Below are 17,805 nucleotides of genomic sequence, written 5' to 3'. Positions count from 1 at the left end.
GGTTAGACCTTACAAATGACTGTAAGAGAGCAATCTACATTCTATCACTCCTGGCTGATGAAGAAACTGTGTAAATGTCTGCATCAGACCCAGGATCTGGCCTCTGGTGTGGGAAGATTTTTGACAGAGAAGTGAAAACTGCTCTTTCCTTCAACCAGTAATCACTCGCACAGTTGACAAAACCACCCCTCCATCAGACACTTCCTGGTCATCTCTTTGAGAGCTCCTAAAAAACTGAGGCTTCATCTTGCTCATTCCTGTACCCCCAGAGAGTCTAGCATAACAGGTACAAGGTAGGTAATCAAAAATATGTGGGGGTCAAAGACCTCATACTTGAACTCTTGGCTTTCGGCTGTCAGAGAGGGCAAAACTATTCCTACGCTTTCTACTTCAGTTGCCAAGGTAAACCACACAACCTCGCAAGCCTTCCTCAAGGTTAACCTATATTTTTACAGCTACCATTTAAGCTTAATTCCATCTTGCTGGCCTCCTGAATGAAATGAAGACCAGCCCTGCCCGCAAAGTCCCTAAGACAAAGAAGAAACTTTACACTTTAAGACGCAAGACTCATTCATTTATTAGGTGCCTTCTATAAGTTGAGGAGCGAAATTTCTGGCAAATAAATAAATAAATAAATAGTCAGACAAAGGCGGGCTTTCAGGGAGAGGGGGCTCGGGAGGAGGGAGCGGAGTCTTTGCATAGTTCTGAACGAACAGAAGGTGGCGGCAGTAGGCAACGTGGATTTGCGGCAGAAACGCAGCACTTGCAACAACCAGGGACAGGAGGCTTTGGGACGAGGAGAAGGCCGGAAGGTGACTAGCTATTTCTTGATCACGGAGACTGCGGCGTGGAACGTCCGTCCTCTCTCCGTGGGGCGGGCGCGGCGCCTCACATGATCTGCCTGGGCGTCCCGTACCCGGTCATGCCTGCCTGGGAGGCCCCCTTGTTGCTGCCCATCTGCAGGCCTATCACGCTCTGTCCCTGGCGGAGCTGCTCCTCTGAAAATCCTCTCCGGTTCTGCTGGGCTTTCCTGGGCAGAGGGAGTGAGATGGAACAGGGTCATTCTGACCATTTCCAAACCTTTCCCTAGATGAGCAGTTAGGCAGGCTCTATGGGGGATCAAGGGTCACCAGGTAGAAGGGCAGGCCTTATGCTGAACGACAGTCCTTCTATGAACTATGCTCTCGCCCTGGGCGACGGTCCCACCACGAACAGGTCCTACATCTCTGCTCCTTAGAAGCTCAGATGATTTTCCAGAATTTCGACAGCAAAGAAACCAGTGATGCCTCTCTGGGGACTTTACTCTCAGACAGCTTTCCTGTCCCCCCCTCACAGTTACCTCAAGCCCTTGTGAAAATTGAAGTCAGCTCTTCTTGCAAAGTCATTAATCCTGTTCCACCCCTCCCTGTATGGGACCAAGGGTCACCGTTCCCCTTTAGAGCTGAGGGGTGTGGGAGCAAAGCAGGGGAAATGCCTCACTCTAGGCCAGAGGGCTGCAAACTTCGGTGAAGAGTCAGATGGTGAATAATATGGGGCCATGTAGGACTCAGTAGGTCACTAACAAAGTGGGAGCTAAAAGCAGGGCTTCAACTGGCCAATACACAGGAGTTTCAGACCAGGTTCCTTTAAAACGCCACAAGCTGGTACCTTTTTATAGTTCTCAAGAAGCAGAGGGGGTTAGGGGCATGAAGAGTTAATTACCTGCTACGACGTGTTCACCTCCCACTGAGCTACTGGGTTGAGTTTAAGCTCTCTTTCTGCACCGTGGGTCTTTCCTTGCTCCGGGGGGGGGACTCGGCTGTGGGGCTGGGAGTGCTTGCTCCTAGGGCCTTTGCGTCCAAGCACCTCTGGGCCGTGACAAGGCTTCTGATGCTCCTTCTCGCTAACATTACCCTCTGCTCCTGGGGGGCTGGCAGGGAGTTTTTACCTGTGAAACCAGGATGGCTCTCCCCGGTAGCAGCCGTCATCCTTGGTGACTGCGACACTGCCTAGAGCCATCAGGGTCCTCTGCACGGCCGCCATGTCCTTCCCTGGAAGCCAAAGGAGTGATTAAAGCCTAGTATGTGTCAGGGCCAAGGAATCCAGGATGCGACTGGCCCTCTGGGAAGGAAGTTCCGACAGGAGGCTGTAGTGACCTGAAGACCACATAGCCAAACTTCTCAGAAAGGAATCTGGCTAATGATTGTCTAGATGGCACATACCAAAGATCCCGTTTCTAATCCACTCGCAGTTGCTGGGTGAATAACACATTCCAAGCACTTAGCAGCTCAGATAGAGGTCCCTGCCCTACTCAGAGGCCTTGCCTCAGGGGGTCCCACAGGCGGCCGTAAGGTGAGGTCCTGTGGGTGGGTTGGCGTGGGGGTCCGCACAAGAGGGTTCTCCTCAGGACTGGGAAGAGAAAAGGAAACCGGGAAGAAATATACTGGATGGATGAACTGCACCAAACCCCAGGTGGCTTCTTTCTTTCCCTTTATCTGGGTTAAAAGGGTCTGAAATCATCCATGTGCATCAGATTGAGTATTCACTTGGCCCTTTGGGCTGGAGGCCTGGCAGATGAAGAAAAGCAAATCAGCACAGAAAGCACTCCAACAGGACACGGTGAGAGGCCTTTCATTCTCTGCTGCTTGAAAGGAGTTGAATGGAGACAATAAATAAATGGCATGTGTGTATGTTGGAGGGGAGAGTGTGTGGTGTGCCCGGCACACAGTGGGAGGGGGCGCACCGTCACCTGAGGAGCCCAAGGACCCTTAACCCACAGAGAAGGCCCCTGGGCTACAAGGCAGCATGCTCCTCCCATCCTTTCTCCTCGCTCCACCCCTTCCTGCTGACTGATGAGTCCTGCACAGGGAAAGGGAAAGATGCTACCATGTGGTTAGCCCTGCAGGTCAGAACCAGCTTGAAGGTCCACGCACAGCACGAGGGTGCAGTACAAAAGCTGAAGGACCAGGGTGGGGGAGGGGGCTATGAAAGTTAAGGGCAAACATTAAATGACGCTCTTCAGACCGAGTAAACCATCTGTGGTCTCTTGGGCCAGGCTGCTGCAGGGAATACAGAATTACTGGGGAAAGGCAGACAGAAAGGGAGAATGGAGCATAACTCTGACAAAATAAACAATTAAGGCCCACAGAGGAAGTCCAGTCCAGGATGCCCGTTTGTTCAAAGAGGAGAAAGAGACAGCAGATTCCTCTCTCCTGGTCCCTCTCCTCCACCCCCCACCTCCCACGTGAACCGAGGGACGATCTCCTGGATCCTGAGGCTCTGCGGGGTTGATGGATGGATACAGGGATGAAAGGGTCTCTAGGGAGCACCCCCCAGACTCAAGGAACAGCTGGGGTGGTGGAGAGTGGAGGATCTGGGCAGCAGATGGAAGGGGGAGGGCACAAGGAATACTGGGAAGTAAGGGAGGGGAAGCGCAGAGGAGGTTATGAGAAGGATCCTTCTCTTCCGCAGAGGAAAAGCGTTTCTGTAACTGTCACTCTATAACAGCATCCTTTTTTTTTTTTTTTGATAGAACCATCGTGATGATATTCTGAAGGATCACTGAGGGAGGACATAAGGAAAGGTTTTGCTCTCAAGCAGTGAGTCCTTAAAGAGCACCTAGAGAGACGATGGAGCACACAGAGGCTTGGGAAGGTCAGGGTACACCAGTCATCTCCACTCTGCATGTATAGCAGACCAGAAGTCTGGTTCTGGTGACTGAAAAGAGCAAGTCTGGCATGTCCAGGATCTGGGGACTGTAGAGCCTGACAACTGGCAGCCAGCCACAGACACCACGCTGGAGCCATGGGTGAGGAAACAAGCCCTGTTAAACCACAGACCCAGCCCCCGTCACCAGTAGCTTGCTAAGGTGTACACTACATGACCCCAGAAAGGACGGAGGGAACTAAGTTAGGGGCAAGGGTAAGATATCTGGGAACCTCGGACTGTAACTCCCACCCACCCTCATCCCTGGAGAGTGCAAAAGGAAGCAATTATACGATTGGGGCAGAAGAAGTTGGGGAAGGAACAAATTGGAAACGCTTTTTTATTTTATTTTTTGTGTGTAGGGGGAGGTAATTAGGTTTGTTTATTTGTTCATTTTATTTTTTAATGGAGGTACTGGGAATTGAACCCAGGACCTTGTGCATGCTAAGCATGTGCTCTACCACTGGGCTATACCCTCCCCCTGGCAACACTTTTTAAAAAGAAAGCCCTCAGGACAAGAGATTTGATATAAATGGTAGGCTAGACACTTTGCTATATGTGACATCAACCCCATGGACTTGTCATTATTCCTCCCAATGTGTGGATGGGAAAACTAACTCAGGGAGGCTAATTAATGTGCCAGAGTCACCCAGCAAGTAAATCAGGGCTCAGCTCCAGCTCAGGTTGGTCTGAACGCAAAGCCCACGGCAGTCTGCAGGGGGCGCACTGCCATCTCCCGTGGGTCCCCAGTGGAGGCTGTTTGGGAGGCACGTTCCTCGGTGATCAGGGATGACCTGAGGGGTGGCAGTGGCTGCTTCAATGCCAGGTGGAGGGATGGAACTGGGGCATAGTTCTTGGGTCCCACAAGATCTAGGGCACCAACCCCAAATGATGGTAATGATGATGGTTTAGCATAATTTCTCAAGGTCTCAACGCGAATAAAATTAAAGCAAGAAAAAGCAGCTGGGGTCCAGAGTCCCCCATCAGTGTACAGATCAAGTTAAAATAATTATTGTTAAGATTCTGCGTAACACTGTGAACAGAAATCTGCCTCCTGTAATCAGTTCATTTCTAGTTAGTTATCAAGTAGACCTCCCTTGGAAAGAATCCCAGTATTCTGGCCTAACGAAATGTACCATCTGCCTAGAACACAGCCTGCTTCAGAGCATGGTTTCCCAAACTTCTTCAACTATTTGTGAGATGGGATGGGGAGGTCTCTAAAAATACAAAATTTGAGGTCAGTCCCAGGAGAGACGAGTTCAGTAAGCCTGGGGGTGGGGGTGGGGGGTTGGAGTTTATATTTTTAATAATCTCCCTGGGTGATATGCCATCAGGGAAGTCTAAGAAATACGAGTTTCTTCTGGTGACTCCCAACTAGACTAGTCATCAGAATTACCCAAGGATCTTGAAAATTCAGATTCTGGGATGATCTGTGATGATGCGGATACAGCCAGACGGATAGGCAAGCACTGCCCCAGCAGCTTGGTTTTTAATTTTTAAAACTATCCCAAGGTCTGGCATGTGGTAAGTACTAGATGAAAGTTGTTAAGCAATAACTCCTCCCTTCAGAGATATCTTCCACAAAGTCAGATCATAACCGCAGCCACTGAAACGGCTGTGATCCAGGCTGGGAGCCCGCTCTGAGCCCTGGAAGCTTGGCATCCCTTTGCTTCTTGAAAGCAACCCCTAGATACTTTGGCAAGGCAGCCTGAAAACCACTGCTTAAGGCCATTCTGCCAAGGGAAAAAAAAGAAGAACAGTTCTAAAAGAACTACCAACTAGGTGCTGGGAATTTTCTAGATGCTGGGAGAGCAGAAATGAAACTGAGTCTGGGTGGTGATCTATGAATAAGACCGCTGGCCATAGAAAGGAAGTGAGATAAGAAAGAGAGGGGCCACATTTACACTAACGGCTCAGGATTTTAATCAGGCTCCTGGACTCCTCTAGCCCCTAGCATAGGGGAGGCTAATATTAGTCTTGAAGTTGTAAAAAGAGATGGTGGCAGAGTAGCTTTTCCTGTCTCACCTGACAAACCTCTTCAGAGTCTCAAGAGGAACCAAAACCTTTACTAGAAGGTACTGTGTCCTCTGTTTCCTGCATTATCACAAGGCAGTGTCTTCCCAGGTGTGATCTTACACCCCAGCTACCAAAATTCATCTCTGGGAAGAGGGACCAAGGGCTCTGCATTGTAAGGACCACCCCCAACTCCCATCCTAATCCAGGGTTTCTTATGCTCACAAATTTGAGTCTTATTACCCTAAAGATACTTGAACAAACATTTTGATCTCTTCAGACTATGGTTACTGAAGGGGAAAGGGTGGGATGGACAAATTAGAGGTCGGTGATTAACCGATACATATTACTATATATAAAATAGATAAACAACAAGGACCTACTGTACAGCAGAGTGAACTACATTCAGTACCTTGTAATAACCTATAATGGCAAAGAATCTGAAAAAGAATATATATGTATATGTATTACTGACTTACTTGGCTGTACACCTGAAACAAATATTGTAAACCAGCTACATGTCAATAAAATTTTTTTTTAATTTTATTCTCTTAATTTTTTTTATTACTTTAATGCTATCTTATGCATCTCTTTGGGAAGGAAAAATAAAAAGAAGTGTAAAGAGAAAGGAAAAAGGCCAGAGAAGGCATCTGGGTATGTAAATCCAGGTTGGACATTCTAATACTAAAGATCAGTCTTACACTCAAAACTCTGCTTCAGAGCTACTTCTGTTTTGTTAGTCTTGGCTCATCTTTGGAATATTGGGTTTTTTGTTTTTTTTTTAATCTTTCTGGGACTTATATAGAGAAAGTGGTCAGTGGATGAAGACACCATTTCTTATTTCCCTGAGTAATAACTTAGGCATGGCTCCCAATTCTCCACTGAAGATAGAAAAACTATTGCTACAGATAAGGGAGAAATGTCAGAGGGCAGGTTGGGCTTGCTCTGTGGACTTTATTAATTTTTGTTGCTTGCCTCCCTGGAGAAACTCTGTAGGGCAGTGGCTCTCGAAGCAGGGTTCCCGGGCCAGCAGGAACACCCCAGAATTGGTAAGAAATGTAAATTCCTAGGCCCCAACCCATATTTAATACTTCTGAAACTCTGGAGCTAGGGTCCAGCAATCGGAGTTGTAACAAGCCTACCAGATGATTCTGGTGCTCACTGGAGCCAGAGAACCAGTGCTGAAGGAAGAACCCGCCAAACGTTAAGTGTGAGCAGCACTTGGAGTAAATGCAGTAAAGGCTGCTCTGATAGAAAAGGAGCTTCCAGCAACAGGTGTTTATTTCTGTGATGTCTCGAGTCACTACAGGTACCGTACCATATCCCCAGATAGCTCTCAAATCAGGTGAAATGTCTCTTCTGTTCTTGCTGCTGAGGAATGACACACACAGTGACACCTCCCAGAGAAGACATTTGGACCTTCCAGGCACTCTGCCCCTGATGTAAACCAGGCTCCTCAACACCCAGTCATCAAGGAGGGGAACAGTGAGGCAGGACGAAACCACGTGTCTGCATCCTTGCCACTGGATGATGGAGAAGAGCAATCAGATCTGACTGATCTTTGAGTCTTGCCTGCTCTGACATTCTAGAATTCTAGGTGTCTAGTGCTCATTACCTATTTATGCACAGGAACCAAAAGGGCTACTTGCTGTTGGACTGACAACAGAGGAAGAAAAGTCCACATTTATCGGGTTATCTCTTAGCCAAGCATTGTGTTAGGCATTTTATACATTTACTTCTTGCAAGAATCCTGCAAGGGAGGTGCTAGACCTGTTTGCAGAGAAGGGAACTGAGGCTCTGAGAAGCTAAGCAGCTTAACCAAGGTCACAGAGCTAGTTTGTAGCTAAAGTGTTTCAACCCACCCACCTAATTCCAAAACTCATGCTCTTTCCGCAGTATCAAAGTCATCCAGGTGTGAGATGGGGAAAGCAATAATATATCCTGGGGAAAGGCATAGAGGGTAATGACCACGAGGTGGGAAAAACTCAGTAAGAAGACTCATAAAGGCAGTCTCTCATTTTGGAGAATGGCCAATGAGGTGACACGCTGCAGGTGACAGAGGGGCAACCCTACCAGCCGCTGTGTGAAGCTGTTAATGAAGTCCGTTTGTTCCAAGACAGACTATGTGACCTTACCCCTTGCTCCTGCTGCTCTCATTTTCCATCAGTCTTAAAAAAAAGCCAACGACAATAGTCATTTTTACATTGCCACCACACGTGGTGCTCGACTCTTGCCAGCACTATGGTGAGCACTTTCAATGCATGATCTCATTCGCTCCCCATATCAACCCTATGAAATCAATACTATCATCCCCATTTTACAGCAAAGAAAATCGAAGCTTAGGAAAGTTCATTGGTAAGTGACGGAGCAGAGGTTTGAACCCGGCAGTCTAATTTCTGACTTAGGAGCCTGCACACTTCTACCCTCCAGAGTGAGCTCTCTCTGCAGTCCTTCTGACCAACACACTCACTCTCATGTTCTGTTTTACACACACACATGCACACACACACGCACACATCCCTCCTTTCCTGGCTCCTCGCTTTCCCTCCTCCCTCCTTTCCCTACACAGAAGAGATGCTGAAACCTAACCTCCACTGCGCTCTCTTGAGCTGAGACGGCCCCGCCCACCCTTTTCTAGGACCCCGGGGGCAAATCCCAAAGTAACCCACCAGGCATCCACCTTCTCTCGTCCACAAGAAAGACCTCCCCTGTCCCCTTCCCTGCTCTAAGCCGCCCTTACGTCTCCCTCATCTCTGAAAGGAGCTGGTCACCCAGCTTCCTAAGAGGGGAACGTCAGTAACCTCGTTTGTATCCCTGTGGTTGGGTTGTTTTCTGGAACATTCAGTCCTGGGTTCCTCCTTGAAGCCTTGAACCTTTTATTCTGGTTGACCCCGAGTCCATTCTAAGCATTTCACCTTGTGTCTAAAAAAAGGTTTCAGGATAGAGGGTACATCTGGAGCTTGTCTATCTAAACAGTAAGAAGACATTTGGCAAGCCCGGGCTCCTGCGGCTTTATTCGGCCGTGACTCAAGAGCAGCGTGGAGTCCCTGGGCAGCCGTGGATAAGCACAGCCCTACTTAGAAAGATGGCGAGCAGGGGAGACCGAAGACCCAGAGCTGCGGAGTATAAAAAGCCTGCAGAGGAGGAAGAGAAAGATTCAAGAGAGAAGGACTGGCCCCTCCAAGCCACGGCCACCATGACTGCGATGTGTGGAATCAGGAGTGAATGTGAATAATCTAATACGTGAGCACAGCACTAAAACCACAGCCAGGGTGCAGAAGAGGAGGGAGAACGAGATGGCGAGTCCAAGAGCTGTGCGCACAAACCCTCGGACACCTCCCGTGCACACAGGCACCGCAACACACGCCAGCCCTGCACACAGCGTCCCTTTGATTTCAGCTTATTCATCCCCATATTCCCAGGCGACAACCAGCTCTGGCAGAAGGACCCAGCCTCGGGCACTGGTCCCTGCTGTTGTCGAACGCGTCTCGCTGCTGGGCTCGCTCAAGGCCGCCACCCCTCCCCCTTTCTCTGCTCAAAGCAACCCACTTTCCTTCCTCTTGCCCCACTGGAAACCACCTCTGGCCTGAGCTTCAGACAGCGCTTTTGGAGGATACCAAGTATCCCCTTCAAATCATAGAGTGAATCTCCCAAACCTAAGTCCCGGTTCCCCTCCATAGGGGTGGGGGCGGGGCGGAGCACCAGAACCTGGGGCCTCTAGAGGACGTTTGGACTCTCCCAAGCATCTGCTTCCCCTGTTGCCAGCTATCCCTACCTGCTGCGTGACCTGTCTACAGCCGCTCAGCCACAGCGCCCTGGGAGAGGTCTCCTTCCTCCTTTCCTTTAAAGCCCCACCCTTCTTTGCCCTGAGAATGAGAGTCCTCCATGTCTGCCCTGTTCCCTTTTCCCAGGAGCAATACCCTGCCCTGGACTCCACGTGTCCACTACCCGATCTCAGACTACTGCAGTCACACTCATGTCTCTCAACCTCCCTCTTTCCTAAGAGGTGCCCTAATGCACAGGACTGGGGCAGGTGGTGTAGACGTCCACTTACTCTGCTTATTAGGAACTACTGCACCCCACCCGCTTCTCCTTCACTGCTAGCACCTCCTGGGTATAAAGTTCACCTGTGTGGTCTTTGGGAAAAGGGGAAAGGCAAACAACGCATCCTCAGAACAGAAAAGTACCCTCTGGATCCCCACCTCCCACAGAGGTCCCAGTTTCTTCCTCTACCTACACACTTCCTGCATGTGGGGGGCCTCCCTGGGTCCCCTCCCATTCACACACACCTCCTGGTATGGGGCCTCTAACCTTGTGTCCCACAGAGCCCTGAATCATCCTTCCCTTCCTCTTCATCTCATTAGTCTCTGCTATGACTCAGCCACACACTCATGGTGCAGGTGAAGGAAACAGTGTCCTGGCCCCGGCACGGCAGTTTGGTTAAAGTTCCCTTCTTTGGCATCATAGAGCCTGGGTTTGAGTCCTGGTTCTGCTACTTACTAGTTGGTCATATGATCTATACAAGTAATCATACAAGTAACCATGGGCAAGCTTCAGTCTCATCACCTTTGTGATGGGGAATTTATAACACCTCCTGGACTTGTTAGGAGAATTGATTGGCATTATGCAGAAAAGCCCCAGTACCGTGCCTAGTGTATAGGAAAATATCGATAAGCAGTAGCTATTTTTATTAGCAAGGAAAAATCATCATAGTTTTGACCTAAAAAGCAAGGACCAAGTCACAACTGTGACATTCCATGGGGATTTGGAGGCAAGTGTTCATGAAGGCCAATGGCCTGGCCTGAAGGTCTGAATATATGAGTTTCTAAATAATGGCAAAACATTATTGATAAACTGATTGGCGTCTTACGATTTTAACTACTCATTTGTGAAGGAAACAGGAACTGCCAGCTCTCTGTATGACACAGAGGGGGTGAGAATAAAGGAATTAAGGTTGTTTAGTTGGATGATACCATTGTCTCTTGATCACAGGGAAGTCAGCCCATTCTCACTGTCAGCAGAGCCATTTGGGTCACTGCCTTGGGTATCCTATTGGTTGGGCCAGTGACTAAGGACAGCCAGTGACAATAAGGATGAGAGCACAGATGGGTCCATGCCTCTGGGTGGGCCTGATGTGGGTAGAACAGTCACACCGGTGGGTGTGCACATCTGGGCTCAGGGGGACACTAAGGTCTGTGACCATAGGTCCCAAATTCTCTGGCGATATCTCCATTCACATCATTTCCCCCAATAACGCTGGACCATTAAATACGTCCAGAAACTTGATTTCTTTTTTATGCCTTGTTAGATTTCTTATGTCAATTCACAAATATGAAAGGAAAAAGTCATTTGTCACCCTCTCTGAGAAATTACACATCTGGAAGTTATAGTCACCAAGCTGCCAGGTAACCATTTAATAAAAGGGTGGGGAGTTATTTATTTCTTGGATTGAATGACAAAATTGCAGTAGGCAGCTTTGTCTATAAGCCCGGCTGCGGGTGAGTCAGAAGCAAACTCGCTGCCCCCTTCTCCTCCGGCAGCTTTCATTTGTGGGCTCAGAGTACATGATGGGAGGGGTAAGAGAAATGAGAGGCATCCACGTAACCATATTAGCTTCCTCTCCACGGAGGCTTCTGTTTACATGTTAGTTTGCTGAGGTCCCTGCTGTGTGGGGTGTGTGTTCCTTAGAGGAGGAACACTTTTAATAGAACAACACAAAGGGGAGGCTGACAGTGCCCCTGGGTGACAGCTGATAACCATCTCACACACAATCATATGTGCACGCACACACACAGAAACACAGGGAAGAACACTGTGAGCAGGCTTCACAAAGAGAAAAGCAACTGGGTGGGGGAGGGGAGGATGATCCTGGGGGCACGAGGCATAAGGGCTGTTTACCTTCCCATAGATCCACCGTCTGAAAAATGTCAGTGGTCCTGACGCCATAGATCTCCGCAGCTTTTAGGAACTGGGAGATTTGCTCCATCTGCTTAAAAGCCATCTTTGACTCTGAGATCTTGGGAATGGGTTCTTGTCCTGGTGGGTATAAACTGTTTATCAGCTTGCACAAGACCTGAGGAGGGAAAGGGGGAGACAGAATCAGCATTTCTCTTTGTGTGTGCTTGTCCCTAATGCAAAATGAGCCTTAGCCCCCGCGGGGCACAGCCCACAGGTTAGGGCATGGGCAAATCTTGCACCCCAGGAAGGCATGGGCTCTGGGCTGGGGGGCCAGGCTACCATACCCAGCCCTAAAGACCCAGGCGACCCCACTCTCAGGGCTGCTCCTGACTGCAGTGCGTTCAGTAGCCTAGGAATCCTCTTCTCCCCTCGCTCCTCCCTTCCTTTTTCTGGGTGAGGGAAAGAATGTTTACAGAGAGGGAATGATGTGCAGTGATGAGGCCATGATTTCAGACTTTCAATGGAGGGATGAGTTAGGGGTTCCCAGGAGAGGCTGAAGGATAGAGTCTAACATTATTTCTTCTATCAAAAGGCAGGTCAGAATCAGGCTTCAATAACTCATCCGGTAAGGGCTAGTGATGTGTAAAAGAACTGAACGGGGTACCCTCCTCCCAGAAACCTATAACCCAAGTGCTGGGCACAATCCAACAGACGCGTGGGCTAGCATTATGTAACAGTAAGCACAGCCTGTGAGGAAAGACAGGCTTGTTGGAATCAGCAGAGCCTGTGGTACCCAACCCCCCAAACACACAGGAGGATCTCCATAGAAAAGCAGTTATCAAATAAGGATTCCCTTCAGTTTCATGAGAACAAATCCATTCAACAGACAGGCATTGAGCATTCCCAAGGAGTATGGCTCCAGGAAGGATGGAAGGTGGTTAGTCCTCCCCCTCCACCCCTTCCTTTGTTTTACTATGTAACCAACCTATTCCCCTGGGGGAAGGGATGGCCCCAGAGGAGCTGATACACCAAGAAGACTGGAGAGATCTTAGAGAAATGCTTATCTCTATTCTCATTGGAAAGAGCAAAAGGGCTTTGAACTGGCCAACAACTCAGAAGGAAGCTGCGATATCTGGGATGGGTGGAGAATCCTCTAATCTGGCGAGGGAATTGTGCAGGGAGCACAGATCTTCCAATCGCGAAGAAATAAAGGCATCCCCGTCCTCTCCCCGTGAGACAGAGCTTGGCAGCCGCAGCTGCTCCCACAGCCTCACGTTCAAGAAGACCCTGGAGTGTTTTCCTTGCCCACCGCCCCAGCAACCAAGATCGCTGCCAGCCTTACCGTCCCGTCCATCAACCATTTCTGAAAATGGGCCCTGCCGGGGGGCGGGTGCTCTATGTCCTCGGCGCACTGCAGGATGATCCAGTCCACCAGCTTGTTCTCCAGGTCCGCGTCATACTTCTGCTCGATCTTCTCCTGCACCTCTCGGCTTAAGCCGTAGCTGGGACCCCTGTTAGCCATCTCTGCAAGAGAAGAGAGGACACGCACGGCATCCACACAATAGCAGCAGCAGCCCGGCTCCCCGCAAACGGGGCTGGGATGTGGCTGGTCGGCCTGGCCCAGCAGCAGCAAAGCGGGCAGAAAGCCGGGCGTGGTTTAAATCGAGGAGCCAATGAAGCCACTGGGGTTTCACCTACAAACGGGAAAGAAAAGCGCAGCCACGCGCCAGTGACTCTTAGAATAAAGCCCCTGCCGGACCAGGGGGGCTGGAACCCCCCTCTCAGTCCCGCCTATCAGATATACCAGGACTCACGATCAAGCCCCAGGCAGCGAGGGGGCGGGGTGGTGTTCTTTCTTGCCTCCTCTCCGGAGCACTTTGCAAAGGCAGGAACCCTGAGATGAGAAAGAGCTGGTAATTAACACGCAGAGAGGAAGGCCCCCTGGACGTTGAGCTGCTGATGCTGCATCGCGCCTGGAAGAATGGTACACTGATTCGATTTTCTCATGGCTGAGGAGGGTCAAACCAGGGCCGTTGCTAAGAGCCGTCCAAAAAGCCAGCCCTCTGGTATGTCAGTCAAGGCCGCCCGCCTCCCTCCCTCTGAGAGCTGCTTTCTCAGGCACACAATTCCTTCCCCTTCTCTGGGGGACGGCCGATTGGACACCAGGCCAGAGCACAGCTGCACAGGGGATGGGGTTTGGGGGAGGGTCCATTGTGTCAGCTGTCCATCTGTCAGGACTTGCCAAACCACTTTCCCCCTGCCTTGAGGGAACAGTTGTCTGGCAGGGCGGGAGGGGCCGAGCTGAGAGCTGCAACCATGAACTTGTTCAGCTGCCAACCAGATTTGATCCAGAAACTTCCATCCTGGTGGGAAACTGTTGTGCCTCAGTTTGACTTAGTAAAGGAATGTAGCGTTTTAACACAATTTTTTAACCGAAAAGACACTGAGAGCACATTTTATAAATTACATGGAGCTCAATGCACTAAGAACTCTTGAAGCGAAAGGTTTGGTTAGAGCATAACGATTGCATCTGTTTATCTTAGTTAAGGACCAGGAAGGCACAACTGACACACTGTCCGTGGGAACTGAGTGTTTGGTGCGAACAAACAAGACCGCAGGAGAAATCATGAGACCTAAGTTGGCCTGAAATTTTTATAACTGCTGGAGGGCTTGGCAGTTTGTCTTCCCAGACTGTAACATGCTTGGGGGTAGAGATTGAGTCTTGTTGGTGTTGTCTAAGTCTCTGGGTAATTTTCATGAGAAAAACACCACACATTTTGTTCTTTGGTCCATTCAACATTTTCTCTTTTTTTTTTTGAGCACTTAACTCTGCCAAGTATTATACTGGAGAGAAATAAAATGATTTTTTTCCTTGAGAAAAGAATGATCAATTGATTCAGGAACATTAGCACAAACAATTCTAGGACATGGGATAGTGATTTTTCTCCCTGTGGGAAATTGATGAGAAGCTATGCAGGAAATGACCCCAAATAATACATGTATTGAGAAAAATCTCCTGCCGGCTGGGACCTGGACTTGAGAAAATTTAATTACTCAGTAGATATGTGGGTGGTTTGCCTGAGAAAAGACTTAGCGGTCAGTAGCTGAAGGCACAAGAGAGAGAATGCTGTAAAAAACAAATGCTCGTGAGAGAATCAGAGATTTGAGGAGAGCAGAAGGTTTAGGAAAAAGCATGAGAAGGGCTGGCGAAGGGCTGGCGAAGGGTGGGCCTGGATGCTGCCTGGAATCGTGAGGAAGCTCTGAAGAGAGCAGAGCTGGCTCTGGAGGTTTGGAGCTGAAGGGAGGAGTTTAGAGCAGGGAAATTGTCAGCAGAATTTCAGAAGTCACTCAGCTGCATCTTGGGTGGCCGCAAGAAGGTCACTTCTAGCCTGGGACTAAGGAAACAGAGACCCAGACAGAAAGCATGTTACTTCCTCCTTGGCTTGGAATTGCTCTGGGGGAGATGTCAGTTTGTTATCTCAAGCCAAAAACAATTCTAAAAGATGTACCTTTGCCTCCCCCCCCCCTTTTTTTTTCCAGACTGTTTTACAGATTTTTGTACCCAGAGGTTTTTTTCCCATTGTAACAAAATATGTGGGGTGCTGTAAGTGAATGATCAAAATCACGGCTCTGGAGAGGATACAGTGGCAAAGAGGGGTGTCCATGCAAGGCATAGGTTAGAAGTGTCCAAAAATCCACAGGAAGTCTTTAGACAAAAAAACCGCTTGATCCCCTGGGGACTGACAGTGGAAATTGGCTCAATTTTCCATTTCCTGAATGCCTTTTAATATTATAGTTAATTATTTCAACAATTTTTTAAAGGGTCTATGTATCTGAGATTAAAAAATAGAATGAATGAGACATGACAGCATGGTCTAGTAGCAAATTAAACTTGTAAACAATAAATGAATCACTATGCTGTACACCAGAGACTAATACAACTTTGTAAATCAACTATACTTCAATTTTTTAAAAAAAGGTAAAAATATTCTAGTGTCAACAAAGGAAGGGTTAAAAGGAAGAGCCACACAGAAGGAAAACTATAGCTGGAATGTCAGGCAGGCTACAGATCTTCAAATAGTGTGCTTGCAAGTGTCCATGGTTAAATTTTCAGGAATTTTGAAAGCCAGTTGTTAAACTCAGCCACCATAAGCAATTAAATGATGTAAATTTATATTTGAATAAATTATATCACAAAAAAGTCACTGCCTAATTTATTTTGCTGTATTTGACTATCTCCCATGTTTTTAAACATATTTATGTTTATTGTCTCTATATTGTGTATATACTATATAATGGGCTACTGGTTGTTTATTTCCAGCTTCCTTGTGTTCAGTGATGTCACTGTGGCAGCTTGAAATCAGCTATGATGGGAATATTTATGCCATAGATTTTGGCAAACGTTATAAATCTGGGCTTTTTTTCCCCCTGGGAAGATAGTTGTTAAATATTTACTAGCCTTGCCACCAGACTTAATGTATTGTGCAAAAGAGTTTGAGTGTTTTCACAGGGAAAGAGAACAATCAGATCTGATTTGGGCGAAGGAAAAGGAGATGGTTAAGTGGTTAGAATGACTCACAGCCTGGACTTGTATAACAGGGGTTATACATTTATTGTAAGGGGACTGATAGGTGGAGGGGAGATCAAGGCAGAAAGATAATAGGGCTTATTGCATTTGGGAGGGCTGCCACTGTCAATCTCAGTCATTAGGCAGTTGGTTTTATGCATCTGGAGCTTAAGAGAAAAGTCTGGAGTACAGGAACATACTTGAATCATCTGCATGCAGGTAGCAATTAAAACCAGGAGCGTGGGTGAAGTTGCTCAAGGTGAGGAAGCAGCGTGAGAGTCGTGGCGAGGCTGGAGCGGAGGGAATATGAACATTACAAGGTGGGTAAGGAGAAGAGGGAGCATGTCAGGGATGCCTGGGGATAAACAATGTCACTACAAAGCTCCTGATCTCAATGGTCCTTTGAGAGAGGGAGGTTGGCATCTAAACACAATTTCAAAGCAGTAAGTTCTATCAAAAAGGCGTGAGCAGAGTGCTGTTCATGGGAGAGCACAGAGGACCTAGCGACAAAATTCTTGGACAGAGAGATGAGGATGAGTCAGGAAAGGCTTTACTGAAAAGCTAAGATTTGAGCTTCTTTTCTAGTAAAAGTTTATCTGTCAGTAAAAATCTGAAAGCCCAAGAAAAGAGTCCATCTGGGAAGGATAATTTCCTCAAAAGACACATTTGGTTAAAAACAATTTCCTGCATTTTTCTAGGTATATTCTCTAAATGCACCAACACATAACATCTTTTCATCAAATCAAATCATACCTACTACATGATGATGCTTCTAAACTAAAAAGTTACCTTAGATCTGTAATTAAAGGGGATTTTAAAAAGCTATGTCTAAATCCTGCCCTTCTTTCTTTAGGAAATTAGTTTTGGGTGTTTTTTTTTTTTTTTTTTTTTTTTTTTTTTTTTTGACAGTTTCAAATGTAATGAAAATTCGACACATCCCCTTTGGGCACTGCCTCCAGAACGGCTATCTTGCAAGCAATGTTCTCCTTGCTCTCTATCTCTGTGCTTTATAAAACTCAGCCTTGCCTGAAGCTCTTTTCCTCCGCTCCTCCTCACAGAACTTTCTATTGGCTGCTCAGAGAAGAGCATACTGTGTAGATTTGAGTCTGGAAATGCCTCCAAGCTCAACAGATGCTGCCAAAGCAAATGTATTTTGTGGCCTCACTAGTCTTCCCCTTCGTGGGCATTGGCTTCATCACCTTCCGCAGCATGTGCTGAGACTGTTTAGAGGGTTCATGTCGTTTTTAAGTCAATGCTGGAGTTCCAGAGGCACTCTGGGCTGCTGGCTTTTCAAGCATTTTCCATGTCACTGAATCTATGGCATGGAGTGGTTTTAGGACAAAAAAGAGCTTTGGGAGAAAGTAGAAAGGAACAGTAAAGTAATTAACAATGTCCTAGAATACACTAAATCTCACTGCTTCAAACTCATTTGGAATTTGTGATGTTAACCTCTGCAAAGCAAAATTAAAATTTAAGACAGCTTTTCTTATCTTTAGACAATGAAAGATCCTCCCCCTCCCTTTTCCTAGCTGTTGGGCATTTGAAAGGATATCATACAGTTAATATTCCAATTTGGGGTCTTGAAGTTAAGAAGGTCCAATCCAGTTCAGCTTTAGAAGCCCTGCTGCACACTTGCCTGCGTC

General features: G+C 47.8%; 1 protein-coding gene across 1 annotated transcript; it reads right to left on the bottom strand.

Moving 5' to 3' along the window:
- Positions 1 to 742: 742 nt before the first annotated feature.
- Positions 743 to 13,749, bottom strand: TAGLN3 (transgelin 3). The gene is made up of 4 exons (XM_045507311.2): positions 12,938 to 13,749; positions 11,596 to 11,770; positions 1,928 to 2,030; positions 743 to 1,030 (listed from the first exon to the last, which is right to left on the bottom strand). Exons 1-4 carry the CDS (start codon positions 13,115 to 13,117, stop codon positions 889 to 891), a joined length of 600 nt encoding a protein of 199 aa, XP_045363267.1. The 5' UTR covers positions 13,118 to 13,749; the 3' UTR covers positions 743 to 888.
- Between the last annotated feature and the right edge of the window lie 4,056 nt (positions 13,750 to 17,805).

The sequence above is a fragment of the Camelus bactrianus genome, chromosome 1 (genome assembly GCF_048773025.1).
Source record: "Camelus bactrianus isolate YW-2024 breed Bactrian camel chromosome 1, ASM4877302v1, whole genome shotgun sequence".
Taxonomy (NCBI): domain Eukaryota; kingdom Metazoa; phylum Chordata; class Mammalia; order Artiodactyla; family Camelidae; genus Camelus; species Camelus bactrianus.
The sequence above is the reverse complement of the archived record's forward strand: the minus strand, read 5'-3'. Positions and strand labels throughout refer to the sequence as shown.

Excerpts from the sequence above, each read along its gene's own strand:
- TAGLN3 (XM_045507311.2), bottom strand. The coding sequence starts at position 13,117 with ATGGCTAACAGGGGTCCCAGCTACGGCTTAAGCCGAGAGGTGCAGGAG. Across the intron at positions 11,771-12,937 it reads AATGGTTGATGGACGGGACG|GTCTTGTGCAAGCTGATAAA; the intron begins GTAAGGCTGGCA and ends TTCCCTCCTCAG. Across the intron at positions 2,031-11,595 it reads GACGGTGGATCTATGGGAAG|GGAAGGACATGGCGGCCGTG; the intron begins GTAAACAGCCCT and ends TTTGGCTTCCAG.